Source organism: Ixodes scapularis, unplaced genomic scaffold, assembly GCF_016920785.2.
Source record: "Ixodes scapularis isolate PalLabHiFi unplaced genomic scaffold, ASM1692078v2 ptg003125l_1__unscaffolded, whole genome shotgun sequence".
In the NCBI taxonomy this organism is placed as follows: Eukaryota; Metazoa; Arthropoda; class Arachnida; order Ixodida; family Ixodidae; genus Ixodes; species Ixodes scapularis.
The window spans coordinates 108,300-124,062 of NW_024610297.1; the positions used below are offsets into that span (position 1 = coordinate 108,300).

Here is a 15,763-nt window from a genome sequence, read left to right on the forward strand (position 1 = left end):
TAACTAGATATGCTGAATCCGTAACATTAAACGAAATATATGGAACATTATGCTGCACAAGAACACCGCTCTCATAAGGCACATTTCGGAGGCAAGACAGTTCCTCTCAGACTCCTCTTGCAACCGAGGGCGACTGCCATAAAGTAGAGAAGTCCACGAGATCATGGAGACAAACCAGACAGCTAGGCAGAAATGAATGCTAGCACGCTAGCTCAACGTTTTCAGATCATCCAGACCCTGGTCAACTAATCAAAATGCTTTAAAAATTTTAAAAACACTTGCACATTTTTACACATTGACAGTGACACCCCCCAAGAGAAAAAAAAAATATATATAGCGAATTATTATGGTGTCAGAAGACTACCCAATCAATATTTTGCTGCAGCGTGACGTATATTTTTTTTAATAAAGTAAAAATAAAAACGCAACTGCCCGAAACCGAAACTGGACTTGGGAGGAAGATGAAATATTGTGGAGGAGAGAGGTGGCGGGGGCATAACTCTATGGGCGGGGAGGGGGGGGGGGGGGGGGGGGAGGGAAGTCACGTGGCTGTGATACTTTTTCCCCCCCAAAACAACGGATTTGCAGTTTTTTAGAAGCCCCGAAAAATGGGTATCATATTTCTTTTCTATTTTTAATATTGTGCGCGTGCCTTCGATGACCTACGACTTTGATTATAATTGGTGGTTGTGTCTAAACCTTAGAAAACGGCCCGTGACCACGAAGAAGAGAGTGAGCGCGACTCAAACCGACCAGTTCTCGATCGGCGGGTTTCGGGCGGAAAGAAACCGAATTCCGAGCCGCAAATTCTGTTCTGGGTAGTTGGGCTCTCATATCTCACGTACAACTAAAAACCTCGGCGTGCATTAATACTCTGGCAGTGTTCTTTTAAGAACGGCCGCAACCGACGCTACTGACTTGACCAGAGCCAGTCAAGCAGAGCCAAAAATGCACCGTGACGGTGCTCATTGTCCTTGTGAGTGTGGGATCACCAACTAAACCAACTACGTAAAAAAAAAAAAAAAAAAATCCCGCAGGATTGTGGTGCATTTACTGTGCACGATTGGTTTGTCAGCGATAGCAAAGGCGACGTGCGTCGTGGTGATGGGCTTTTGGTGCTGCCCGACTGGCTACGTCGTAGCACCAGCTGCGCTCGGACTTGGGTGAAATGGAATATGTACTTCATCAATTTTGTCTGGTGAAATATGCTGGTATAAAGCCGGATCACTGCGCGTACTTGGGAGGGGGAACCCACGGGGCGTGTGGCTGTTGCACTGGCTGCTGCATCATGGACTGCTGCATGGGCTGCGGCGGGGCAGTGGGGCAGTACGCGTGACTGGTCAAACCTGGGTCGAACATTGGCACGGGGGCGTACTGCAGGGGAGCGGCTGGCGCCGCAGGGCCCGCCGTGGCCGGTGCGGCGGAGTTCATTATGGTGGGGGCAACCGTCACTCGCATGCACGGCTGCGAGGTTGGCGCCGCATTCACCACCGTGATGTGCCTGTCTCGTTTGCGGCGCCCACAGCACACCCGGCAGATGCACACGCAGCAACAGGCAAGCACCAGGAGTCCAAATACTCCACCGAGTGAAGAATAGACTGTCGAGGAGCCTGGACAGGAAATAAAAAGGTGTATAGTGTACAAAACTGCAGGCTTCGGTGTGGACAGCGCAAAGGATGTAACCTAATGAATGGAAAATAGTGGTTGGCTGCACCGAAGAAAAACTGAACGAAGGTACGGCTAAGTACAGCACGAATGTGTTCATAGAGCCTCCAAGGTTTGGTCCGCCATCCCCGTGTGTTGCTCAGGCTTTGTCCCGTCCATTTTGTGCGTTTTTCGTTATGCCAATCAATCGCCAACAAGACCAGCAATCCACTATTTTACAAACAACCCCCCCCCCCCCAAAAAAAAAAAAAAAACTCTCTCTCTCTCTCTCTCTCTCTCTCTCTCTCTATATATATATATATATATATATATATATATATTTTTTTTTTTTTTATTGCAAAAATGAATTACGCATCGCCGGACGCTCATTCTTCACCTAAACGTAGCACTTGTGGTTCGAACCAGATACCAAAGTTTCAGCACAAACTGTTACCTTATTGACAAGTCATAACTTATAAGTGATTTTCTGAAAATTTCAATGGGAAAATGGGGCCCACTTTTGCTCATGTTTACAAACAAACCGGAGCGCCCCTAGCGGACGCCACCGGCGCCGCGCATGCGCAGTGGACGGTGGGCAAGAAGCCCGCCGGCGCCTATAAACAAACCATTAAATTGCGTTGTTTTCGGCGTCGGTGGGAGTCCCCGTGCTCTTTTTCGCGTTGAAATTGTTAAATATACGTCCTCCTAACAATGTCTGACTACTTGAGCGGCTTCAGAAAAATCAAACAGGCTAACTTTTGCGTGAATAATGTGACTTGCGGCGATTCATTTCTCGTGGACGCCGCAGAATGGGCGCTAAAGCCTGACTCGCACGATGAGATTCTCCTCGCTATTTTCAGTCGCGACGTCGCTCGGGCTGCAAAAGGGTAAACCGTAGTTGAGATGGTAGACGTCGATACTGAAAACCGCAAGTAGAATCGGGCATTACAAATCGGTGATGGCCTTTGGTAACAATGATCAACATCTTCTATCTAGTGTTTACACTTAGCCTACTTACCCCAACCAACCTGCAAAAGTGTTTTGAGGCCTGCACTTAGTTCTTATCGCAATTACCGGGTCAACGTTTGGTTTACGGGACGTTGTCGTTTGAACGAGCTGACGACAAAAAGCAGACAAGTTTGAAAGAGCAGACGACAGTTCGAACGCTTGCGCAATGGAGTGCGGGCAAGAAGCACCGCGTCCCGCGTCAACAAACCACGTTGTCGGCGTCTGTGTGAGTCTGCATACTCTTTTTCGCGTTGGAATTGTCGATTCTTCGTCCTCATAGCAATGTCTTACCACTTTATTCACCTGAGCGAAATTATCAAGGCTCGTTACACGGCTAAACTTAGCGTAAATAATTTGACGTGCGGCGATTCATTCGCGTGAACGCCGCAAAATGGACGCCAAAACCTTGATGAGACTTTTCCCGCTCATTCACACTGGAAGCGGATCCGCGTTCGCAAAGCGGTTGCGAACGCGGTTGTATAAAGATCCAGTGCAATTGCACGCGCACTCGATGACATCAAGTGCACGTGCAATTGTATACTGGATCTTTATACAACCGCGTTCGCAACCGCTTTGCGAACGCGGATCCGCTTCCAGTGTGAATGAGCGGTTCAAGATATTTTCGGTCGCGACGTCGCTCGTGCTGCAAAAGTGTAGAAGGCAGCGGCGATGATCGACGTCGATGCTGAAATTCGGAAGCGGGAACAGACCAAGCGTAACAAGTCGGTGATGGCCACTGGTACCAATGATCAACATCTTGTATCTACAGTTTACACCGAGCCTACTTAAGTCTTTTGAGGCCTGCAATTACTTCTTATTGCTATCACCGGGTCAAAGTTTGGTCTACGGGCCACTTTTGTTTAAACGAGGAGACGATAAAAAGCAGACAAGTTCGAAAGACCAGACGAAAGTTCGAACGATAAGGCGGCCATGTGAATTTGAAGACGCACTGAACCCGCGGGTCACGGGTGGCCCAGACATCTTGGCGGTTTTCTCTCGTTCATGTTGGAACAAAACGAATACATCTGGCGACCACAAAGTGTTGCCCGCACAAGCAATCGTAGTTTGACAGAGTCTGGTTTACCCTTGTCACGGCTACTATCCACGTACTCGCACTAACGGAGGGGGCAGAAACACATGAAAACTGATCTTCAAACCTTTCCAGACTCTTTAGGTACAGCCCCCGTCGCAGCATTTAGACGAGAACGCAGGTTTTTTGTCTGGTTTCTCCGAAAAGAACACAAGAATGCATGTCTCGCACGGCGACATCTGCCCACCGCCCCAGACCGGAAGTGCGCCCGACGCGCCACCACCGCGGCGTGACGTAAAAGAGTTGGAGAACCCTGTCGGCCGCCATTTTCCCATTGCAAATTTGAAAAAATCGGGTATAACATTTGAGTAAAATAATGGTCAGTGTTGAAATTTTGGCAACTGGTTCGGGCCGCTAGCGCTGTTTGGGCAAAGAATGAGCGTTCGGCGATGCATAGTTTAATTTTGTGGTGATAAAAACCCTGTAAATTTCATTTTAGGACACTTCGTACATTGCTTGCGAGTTTACACATAAGCTACATCACAATTTTTCAAAGTAGATTTCTGGGCAGCTGGAGGTTCCCCAGAGCAGTGGCCTCACAAGGGGGGTGCGGGGGGCGGACCGCCCCGGATGCAGCGCTTTGGGGGTGTCGCGGCGGGCCAAGAGAGGGGGGGGGGGGGGGGGGTCGGGTCGCCGTGGGCCACCGCCCCGGTTGCCACTGACCCTAGTGACGCCACTGCCCCAGAGCATACCGAATTATTTCAATCCTTCTTACCCCCAGTGGTTTGCTCTCATTTAAGCACGATTTAAGCGTAGCTGACATATGCTCTGATGCATGGCTACCAGTCAAACGCCCCAAAAAGGAAACTGATACACAGTGGCGTATTGCTAATATGAACCCTTAATATAGAAAAAATTTTCGGAGATCGATCTGTCTGCACAATTCTGCGGGGTACTGCAACAATTTGCAGACTTTGGTCCATTCATTCCCTGTCACTCATAGAGTGAATAACATAAAACTATTTTTTCTTGCATGTGCTAGTTTTATTTAAGATGAAGAAAATAAATTGAAGTTTCTGATATCCATCAACTCCTACAGCCTTCCAAGTCATATGCACAGTAATGTGATCACAGAAGACGGATGTGGGAAAATTGAATCAGGGCACCAGGCAGTGGTTACAAGCTGAAACAGTCTATCACCTCACGGGGCCCATATTTCGTATTTTATAGTGACAAGGAGGATGAAGGAGAGAGAAGTTGACAGAAACTAAAAAGAAACACGCTGACCGATCTTAAATATATATATATATATATATATAGGGTGATTTCAGATAAGATCGACCAAAGGATGGCTAGTCGACATTTTCAAATCAACTGATGTTTTTATATGTTATTGTCTAGTGTCTGGTATGAACGAATCCAAACTTAGTTTTGACTAGAAAAAATACTTGGGGACAGGAAAAAATGTAAGGCATGAGGTGGTGGACAGTTGCATTAACGCGCACTGATGGAGGGGGCCCGTTTGAGAGTGAATAACTAAAGCGATAACATTAGGAGAACTCTAATACGTTTTAGGCGCAAACTATGGGTATAGCTTGCTTGTAATATAAAGTAATCATATTTATTTAAAATTTATTTATTTTTCTAAAAATTGACAAACATGCCTGCTCGAACGACAAATGGCAAACTTTGGAGGTCTTTATCTCATGAAATAATTTAATCATTATGATATAATTTGCAGATATTATTCTACTAATATATAGCTAATATTTAAAAAATAACTAAGGTATCTGTGTGATACAATAGTTAGGATATATTTAGTCAAACATGGAAAAAAGATCAAACAAAGAAAAATTCCGATGCGAATAAAAAAAAAAAAACACCACCCTCGATTTTTTTTAAATTTAGGTAACCTGTTATACTCTATTTCGGCATTCATTTCCATTAAAAACATGTTGCATCATTTTATTGAGAGAGAAGATACAACTCCCCAAAGTAGGGTCCTTTTTCAAAGCCTAAACTTAGCAGTGTTTTATACAATTGGAACTGACTCTGAGTTCCAGTTTCATGAAACCAACACACATCTTTTATATATTTTTATTCAGATGAGGCCAATGATAACTAAAGAAATCGTTCACACACTTAAATTAAGGAGAAACTACTGTGTACAAAGAGGTATCATACTACGGACTAGTGATCCGAGAAAAGATCATGCAGCCATCGGCCACTAAGAACTTTGTTTACTTTATTCTCCTGCGACACTATATGCTATTCCCTCTTCCGCTCTACCTTCATCTCGCTTCATCTCTCTCTCTCTCTCTCTCTCTCCCATATATATCCCTGATATATATCCAGAACAAAAACATGTTCAAGCATTCCCTTTCTGCGTGGTAGTGTTCTGTGGCTAGCAAAAATCATTTCCTCGCTAAGCTCATGATTATGGCAAAATAGTTGCCGGAAACCGCAGACGACACTCGTCGCTAGTTCTGGCAAAACGGCCGATACAATCTTTTTTTCGCATTTCCCCGCTCGCTGTCAAGGACAAGGGGGTTCGCTTCAACCAGCAAAACATGGCCACCGACGCCTGTTTACTGAGCAGTCATGCCTGTCGCCATCTCACTCGCTGGCGTCACGGGCGATAATATCAGGCACAAAGGGGCACACCAACCGGCAGCATTATCCCCAAATACTCGAGCCTCGCGTAAATACATAGTGTAAACGCTGTCGCCATGTTATCGTAGTAAGACCGCCCCCCCCCCCCTCCCCCAACGGGGGACTGCAGTACGCGACGGCGTACTAACACAACGGCGACGATATCGACATCGCGGGCTCCGAATTTTCCCATAGTTCTACTCCACGGGCATTTCTCGAAACGCTTGATATTGTGTACGCCCGCCTGGAAGGATTTCAGGCGCGTAGTTAAGATAAGGCGGTTCTCCGCGGCAAAAGAAAGCAATTTCACAAAAGCTTAAAAGCGGCGGCGACGCGTGTGCGGTGAACGCTTGTAGTTTTGGTGTAGACAGGGTGTGTGTGTTCTCGTTGTTGACACCAGCCGGCGATAAGGCACTGCAGGCGGTAGCTCAGTACAGCAAGGGCTAATCCGAGTGACCATCAACGTAACCCCACCGCCAACCCCTCGCGAACCGGTCGCCGACATGGCTCAGGCTGTGTCATGAACCACGTGGTAGAAGCTCGGGTGCTTTGATATCAGCGCGTGGAGGGACGACAGTGCGATTCCGGAAAGTCTTTTTCGAAGGCCGCTGACCACAATTTTTTGTCTGGAGACTTTCCCCCTTTCTTCCTTTGACGTGGATCAAGCTTTGCCGACAGCCTCAGTTGTGACCTCTCTTTTCAAATGTACGTTTGCAGTGAGTGAGCTCCTCAGCCTCGGACTTGTCACTTGTGCACCCAGTAGTTCTTTCACTTGGCAATTATATGCCATCAGTTGGGGTTTAATTTCTATTATTTATGTATACATTATGAAGACGTCCTGGAGCTCCGAACGAGTGTTTTGTGCAGATTACTTTTGCAAACACAAAAAGACTATACCAAAGCAGCGGAATTTTCGAAGTGTTGGCGAGTTGGACCTAAACTCGTTGAAGCAAATTCTTCCGCCTGACTGTTCCACCAAAGTGAGTGCGACGGACTACCTGTGCTACCATTGCTTCATGCACATCACTAAGGAGATCTCGATACGAAGCTCAGAGCAGTGCCCTGACATATTTGTGCCAGCTGAAGAAGCAATTGAAGATCTAAATCGCAGCATACTACCTACAGATGTGTCGCCGCTGAGACAACCAAGCGTCGTAAGAAGTCGGGACAGGCCTGCCTATGTCAAGAGAAAGCAGACAGAACTGGAGCAGGTTGCTGTCAAGAATATACGCTCAAGGCTACGTATTGCGTACGACAGGGACGCACCATCGGGGTCGTCCGAACCAACATGCTCCACATGCACTGAGTGGGTGGACAACTTTCGGCAGGCCTTTGGAACCGCCACCTCTCTCCGGGAACGTTGTCAACTGCTTACACTCCTGCCGTCAACACTGACGAAGAATGAGGTTCCAAAGATGATTCCACAGGCCTCAATGTACCTCATCAGTAAATCCCGAAAACTCAAGGAAAAGCATGGCGTGTGGTATGAGCCGGATCCTTACACGAGGTGCCAGGTGAGCCCTGAGAACCTGTCTGCTGCCCTAGAGTACTTCACGAAAGACGAGCTACAATGTTCGCGCCAAAGTCCCAACCAGAAGGACGTCATCTCTGTCATGCTCAACGGAAAGAAAACGTTCGTGCCAAAGCGCTTCATGACACGCTCAATACGAGAGGCCTTCCGTATATACAAAGACAAGCATCCCGATTCCGGCGTTGGGCTAACGAAATTTTATTCGTTGCGCCCTAGATGGGTCCAATGTATTCCACACCAGGAAGTGTGCGTTTGTGTGCGCTGCGCCAATTATTATCTTTGTATTGCCGCTCTAGAGAACGTTACAGGCTCAACATTCAACACTGGTGAAATGAACTCGGCAATTCTGTGCGACCCAGCAACAGAACTGTGCCTTCAAGGAGACTGTGATCACTGCCCAAAAGGCCAGTTTCTTACACTCCAGGAACTTAATATCCCGGAGGATGAAGAGATTGTGCTTGCAACATGGGGGTCCGGCGACCTTGTGAAAAAAACTTTGGAACCTGAGACTTTCCTAAAAGTCATCCGAGTGACGGTTGGAAGTTGGGTACTTCACAACCATATCCGGCAAACGCAAGGTAAAGCGATCTACGATGAAAAACAGTGCATGCAACGCGGGAGCATTGTCTTTCATTTTGACTTTGCTGAAAACTGGACCATCGTGCTTCCTGACGAAGTGCAAGCATATCACTGGAAAAAAAAACAAGTTTCGATATTTACATGTGTAGTGACGACAAGAAAATCTACAAACAGCTTTGCCATCATCAGTGAGGACCTGTGTCACGACGCCGCTCACACTTGCTTGGCTCTAGAAAAAGTGAAGGAGTGGATTGAAGACAACGTTGCGGTATACTCGTACGTGACGTACGTAAGTGACGGCGCCGCCAGTCATTTCAAGAATCGCTACCAGCTTCACCAATTTGCAAAGGACGATTGCCCACAACCCCAGTGGTTATTTTCTGCATCTGGACATGGGAAAATGCATGTGACGGAGTTGGCGGACTCGTGAAGCACCAGGCCACGCTGAACAACCTGAGAGAACGTTCAGTAAGCGCAATTCAGACGGCCAGGATAATGGTGAGCGTTCTATCAAAGAAACTGAAAGGCGTGCATCTTGTATATCTGGACGAAAATGAGGTTGTTCGGTATCGTGAACAAAAAAAAGAAGAGTGGCTGACGGTGCGCGCCTTCCCTGGCATTCAGTCTTGGCACGCGTGGCGGCTCAGCAAGTCATCAACAGAAGGGACCTGTGACGTATATGTAGCACGGACAGTCGGATCTGCTTGGAAGCAACTTTATTAAATGGGTACAGCGAGGAAAACCTTAGCGTAAAGTGCCGAATTTGATTTCCCAAGGACTGCTCATTTTGAATGCAGGGACATCTTATTTATCACATTTGTCTTCACGGGGTATTTAACCTACTGTTTTTGTTGGTGGTTACTAATAATTTTTATCTGATCACTATAAAAAAAATCCCAAAATGTTATCCTAGAGCAGGATAAAATATATCGGCTTGCCACGATTCATTCATACACCGAGAGCATCGAAGCTGCTCCAGTTAGGCACTATGGCATCCGTCACCTGAAATTGTTTGTAATCGTAAATACACAGCCAACCTAAATATCTTACTATTATATCTTTGTTTTTGTGTGTGGAAGTAAAGTTATTTATTTTACTCTAGATGTAAAATATACCGGAAGGTACAACTTCACACTGCATCATCTTTTCTCAAATCATTAGTCTCTAATATGATACCACTTTGTACGCTTATGTAAAATGCTGTATATAGTTTCTCCTCCCTTTTACTGTGTGACCGATCGCTCTTTTTATCAATGACCTCATCTGAATAAATGTATATAAAAGATTTGTGCAAGTTTCATGAAACTGGAACTCAGAGTCACTTCTTGTATAGGACACTGCTAAGTGTAGGCTTTGAAAAAGGACCCTACTTTGGGGAGTTGTTTCTTCTTTCACAGTGCAATGATGCAACATGTTTTTAATAGAAATGAATGCCGAAATAGAGTATAACAGGGTACCCAAATTTTAAAAAAATCGAAGGTGGTGTTTTTTTTTTATTCGCATTGGAATTTTTCTTTGTTTGATTTTTTTCCCATGTTTGCCTAAATATATTGTAACTATTGTGTCACTCAGATACCTTATTTATTTTTTTCAATAATTGCCATATATTATTGAAATAATGTCTGCAAGTTCAGTAATAATGATTAAATTATTTCATGAGATACAGATTTCCAAAGTTTGCCATTTGTCGTTCGAGCAGGCATGTTTGGCAATTTTTAGAAAACTAAATAAATTTTTAATAAATATTATTACTTTATATTACAAGCAAGTTGTACCCATAGTTTGTTTGTAAAAAGTTTTAAAATTCTCCTAATTTTATTGTTTTAATTATTCCCTTTCAAACTTGCCCCCTCCATCAGTGCGCGTTATTGCAACTGTCCACCTCTCCCTGCCTTACGATTTTTCTTGTCTCCAAATTTTTTTCTGGTCAAAACTAAGTGTGGATTCGTTTATACCAGACACTAGACAATGTCATATAAAAACATCAGTTGATTTGAAAATGTCGACCAGCCACCCTTTGGTCGATCTTATCTGAAATCACCCTACATAATCTGCTTTAAAACTTTTAAGCTTTTCAGGGCGACTTTAAAGAACGTGGTCACTGCTTTAAAACTAATGTCTGGCTGTCCAAGGCTCAGTGCACGCTGTGACGCGGGCAATCTTAAAATGTGTGATAGTCTGTAAATTGGTGAGATTTCCCAGGAGCTCAACTGCCTCAAGCATCCTGCAAGAATTTTGTAACTTGTGAAGACATTACGTACGGGTAGCTCGTGTCTACAAACTCGAGGACATCCCCAGGGTTCTTTCGTCGCTTCCAAATATATCGCGAACTATCGGTGAAGGGTAAACTGCACCAGAGCAAAGTAGCAATATGTCTTGCCATAGTCCTATTCCCTAATAACGCGGGCCCTTTCGATATCTTTTTTTTTTATCCAGTTAACATTCTTTTGCTCTTGCAAGAGTAGTCACTGCCCTTTGCCAAGCGAAAAAGCGACATGTTCCATTTTCCTCTGCACCCCAGAATAAGAGGATCGCCCAATTTCAAGCCGAAAGCAAACGTCATACTTGGCAACTACCGTGGGTCCTCCGAAGAGTGTCTTTGAGCCGCTTTATTCGTTCATCAGCCCCTTGCTTAGGAGGACCCATGCTGTGCTACCCTCTCACCCACTCAACCGTTGAGAGATTCACCCCGAGCAAAACAGATTATTGTGGCGACCTTAGCGCATGGACTACTACTACCCTCTAGCATAATGGTGCTTTCCTCTTGGCTTCCAGTTCCTTATTTTATCCTCCGGCCCCTTAATTTGAATTTCTCCCTCTTACACTAATCCCTGTACAGCTAGGAAGCGTACGGATTCAAAATAAATGCCGCGAGTTGAAAGATGCGACCTCGTTGTTGCTTTGCAGTTCCTTGTTTCTCTTTTGTTACTGTCGGTCAAAAAGTAGGGCTCCACTGTTTTTGTAGAAGTGACCATATGGCCGCAGGGCTGCTCGATTCCCGGGAGCCCGGCCTTCAGTGTTTCGCCCAGCTAGTGGTCCCAAAGAAAAAAAAAAGAAAGAAAGAAAAAAACTCAGTAATATTTTGTAAAAATAACACCAATAAAATACTAAATCCCCCCCCCCCCTGTGCACGCCTATGCGCAGGACTTGAGTAGGCGCTAAAGAGAAGGGAAATTTGCTTCGACCAAGTTTGACAGGGCAATCTGCACTTGTTGCGCCATGCTTCCGCGGAGCGGCGCTGCTGTTGACGAAACGACATTCCAAGTATCTATGGGAACATCCACCAGGTGCAATCTGGTAAGCGCGGTTTAAAGTTTTGGCATCTTTTCGAATAAAATATTGGCGTCTCTGTGATGTTGCCAGAATGTGGTTGACATTTAAACAATACAATTGGCACTAGAATTTTGTTTCAGTTCACTTCTTCGATCCTCTTGCAACCCCCCCCCCCCCCCCCCCCCCCCCCCCGTTACTACGCCACTAGAAGAGCTTCCTTTTATTTCTTAACCTGCTACCCACTATACACCTTTCCAAAAAAGACACTCGACCCCAGAGGCAACAAACCGTTTTCGAGCCCAGTCACTGAGTTTGAGGCTAGACTCTCACCGGCGTCCCTCCTAACCCTAACCGAGTGGACTGTGATTTCAATAGACGCAGCCTGCGTAGGCGCAGTTTCAAACGCTGCTGGGGGCTAAATTCTCGACTTTTCCCGCTATATTTTGTGTTTCATGGTACATGTATTTTCCCGAGGACATTGAGAAAGCATTGTACTATATTAAAAAAAGAAAAAAAAAAAAAAAAAAAAAAAAAACGAAACTATTTTTGTGGGGTACGCGCGCGACAGAACGAATGCGACTGGAATGTATACACGTTTGCAAGTCCGGTCTCAGGGCGCCGCCATCTTCCTCAGTGGGGTGCGCTCTCGGGAGCGGCCATAATCCGATTACGACGCCTTAGCAAGGCTTCGTAATCGGATTATGACTGGTCCAAGCGCACCCCAGACAGGCAAGATGGCAGCGCCCTGAAGCCGGACTTGCAAACGTGTATAGTTCTAGTTATTTGTTTTTCTTCTTAAGATAAGCTTTGACGGCGCCGCGGGATTCGCCGCATGTGAAACGACAAAGCGCTTTGCTGTCAAAAATAAATTGCAACAGAAGAGGGCCGAAAGGCATGCATTTTTCACGCTCACAAATAGGGAATTTTCGTAGACCGGTCTGCCCCCTCCGCTAAGCGTTCCGCAACGAAGAAGTTGCTACTGCGCCTGCGCGCCGATAGCCTTGACTGTGGAGTTCCCGCTATCGTAGCAGGTTGCGGAGGGCCCTTGCGGGACGGCGAAAACGATCTACGAAAACTCCCTAATAACCGGTGGACAGGACACGGACATGCAATTGAGGAAGTGTTAAAATTCTAACAATATATCGTACGTACTACACGATGCAGCGTTATCCGAAAAGAATTTATCTGAGAAAGATCTCAAATAACACAGTCACAGTCGACGACAGTCACATCTTGACGATCGGACGGAATCCGAGATGACTTCGTTTTGGGGCACGCTTTGGGGAGAGCTTCCTTTTCTCACAACCGCACCAAGGCAAAGAAACAAACGCGACTGACCCGTTTCTCACAATCTCACCCCAACCCGGACAACTATTTTTGGAGATGACTGAGGATTCTACGCGGATTAACTCTGGGAGGGGGGAGAACAATGTTCGCAAAATCGCGTCGAGGGTCGTTCGACGTCCTTCACCACTCTTTGTTTCCCGTGAATGTCGAGCAGAAAAGCTTGAATGGAAGGTACTTACCAGCCTTATTTCTCACAGTGGAAGATAACACAAAAAGGGTATGCAGCACGCATAAAAAAAAATAAGTGGAAACTTTCAAGAGGGGCGAGAAAACGTCGAATGCAAAACCGCAAAAACGTAGGTAGAGAACCGCGCTGAGCGGGTCTTCACAGTCCCAGAGAGTGGCAGAAAATTTCTAGCTGGTAGAGGGCGCGAGAGTCGCACCAGCCGCATCAGCATCAGCAACATGGCGGCGGCCTAGGAGCGTTTTTTGAATAGGTATATAGTGCCTGCCATTCATTGTCAGTCTTGAGAAAGAGATCAGATTGCTCGCTTTTTCTGGGCTCTCTGGCCAAACGGGTCACTTGCCCCTCGCTCCATGTTGTTGATGACAAACGTGAAGAATGTTCACTAGTCATGTGCACTGCTTTTGCATAAAATTAACACTTTATGGTAATATTCAGCATCTATTCCTATTTTTTTTTTACCTTCATCTGCAACTGCAGATTGCCCGCATTCTTCATGACTTTTCTTGAGAACAGACGTGTCCTATATATGGACGAGACATGACCGTTAGCATCTTTGCAAAGAGCCAGACTTTTTGGTAAAGGTGACTCCAGAAAGGGTCCATTAAGTAGCCTCACCTTCAGTTACACAGACTATAAAAAGAAAAGAAGTTAAGCGGGCAAAGAGGTGAACAAAAAAAGCGTCCAGCCTCAGTTATCTTACCCCCGTCGGCGGCCTTGTCAGGAACAGAATAGGCAGTTGTTAGAAGAGGTGAATTCAAAAGAATGACCACAAGAACCGGGAAGCAGGCGTTAGTAGGATTCATCACTTTCATATGTTTCCTGCAAAAAAGAACTCTCATATAATCACATATACATACTGCATTCCACAAAGGCAAGGGCTAGCACTCCATTCAGAGGGAACAGCAGGTGACACTAGAGCGCTATCGAGATTGAACATTCGCCGGTGAACTGTTGAATTCCGTCCGTGATTATGAGCAGAACAAAAGACACCGCTGCCACAAACTGCGAGGACGTAGAGCCTACAGATGCCATGCTACAAACTCTAGTTGCTTCCTATAGCTTTGAAACTTACCATTGAAAAAAGAGAAGAAAAGCTTTGGACACCCCCAAACAAAGTTTGCGGAGGTGGAATGTGGCTCCATCTGGATTATAATTTGTGTAATAAGTTCTTTTCCCGGTAGATTCTGAGCAAAGTACAACTCCCGACTTCAAAGTAGATTCCCAAAAATTCTGTGAAACCTTTTTGTCATAGTAGCTGGGTATAAGGTAAGCCAAAATTACTCTGTTATTTTCGGCATCCACTACCCAACCTTATTAGACAATTAGGTAGACAATCTTCAAGCTGCCGGGTGCCCGGCAAGGCGAGCTTCCACAGAAATCGTCTGTTGTGTCGTTCTCAGAAGGCAATAACGGTACTCCCTATGTCGTGCAAAGCGCTGAGAAATGTACGGGGACGAGCGCGTTGATCTGGGCAGTGCCTTCTTGCGCTCGGTGAAATTAAGCTCTTTCAATGATCACGCGCTCGCATCCATGGATTCCCCACGACTAGAGTACACAACTTCTGAGGCCAAATATAAGTGTTAACCAACCTCTAAAAAAGAAAAAAAAAAGAGGTGTTTAGTTTCCTTATGCAATCGGTACGAGACATCATCCAGTCATTTCTTCGAGTGATGTAATGGTGGCTATAAGACCGATACAAATAAGCGCCTTATAAAGTATAATTTGACTGTTAATTAGCTCGTCAGCGAAAGTAAAACAACTACTCTGTGGCCGCGCTACTTTATCCATTATTTCGCCGCCATTTCCAAAATAACTGATGCACCCCCAATTACCGCTGGGGCATTGCACAGTACAGTAAAACCTCGTTATAACAAAGTTGAAGGAGCGGTCGTAATTATTTCGTTATAACCATTAGTTTGTTATAGCCAATGTCCATTTCTTCCCACTATTAGCAAGCAAGGGGAATTATGATTGCTTTGTTATATCCATTAGTTTGTTATATCCCGTTTTGTTATAACAAGGTTTTACTGTATAAGAAAATGAAAGGTCATGAGAGATTGTGTACGATTCAAAAACCCAGAGACTGCAGCTAAAAGTACAGACACTCAAAAGTCTCAAACAAAGCTGAAACTTTATTTTCCAAAGCCTGGTTAAATAGAAAAAAAAAAAGGCGAAGAATAAAGGGGAAGGGAAATACCCCCCGGAACACCTCTTTCCAGAAATGTACATTCCGACAGTTAGCAAATTAATGTACACCAGCTCGTTTGCGCCCTCACATTTATTTTATATGAAAGATTGTGTTAAAAAGTATTTGTAGTTTGCAAGTACTATCTTAATCACAGTGAGCGGGAACACTGGAGCGCGTGGCATTGGGTACTATAGGGAGTTTTCACTGACGTAATTTCGTCCACCATTTTGTAGTTGGGAGCTGCCTGACGTGTGCCGAAGGTGAGTATTCTAAGTATATACAAGACCACTCAAATGCGTCGAACATAGAAGCTTATAGGTATTT

At 45.4% G+C, this 15,763-nt stretch overlaps 1 protein-coding gene across 1 annotated transcript; it reads right to left on the minus strand.

Moving 5' to 3' along the window:
• Positions 1–1,224: 1,224 nt before the first annotated feature.
• On the minus strand, positions 1,225–14,063 carry LOC115330687. The gene is made up of 2 exons (XM_029992555.3): positions 13,952–14,063; positions 1,225–1,610 (listed from the first exon to the last, which is right to left on the minus strand). The coding sequence occupies exons 1-2, from the start codon at positions 14,061–14,063 to the stop codon at positions 1,225–1,227; spliced, it is 498 nt and encodes a 165-aa protein (XP_029848415.3).
• Positions 14,064–15,763: the final 1,700 nt, after the last annotated feature.

Bases quoted from the DNA above. Each gene is read 5' to 3' on its own strand.
- LOC115330687 (XM_029992555.3), bottom strand. From the start codon at position 14,063: ATGAAAGTGATGAATCCTACTAACGCCTGCTTCCCGGTTCTTGTGGTC. The intron at 1,611-13,951 runs GTAAGATAACTG...TTTCCTGTCCAG, and splicing joins TGACAAGGCCGCCGACGGGG to GCTCCTCGACAGTCTATTCT.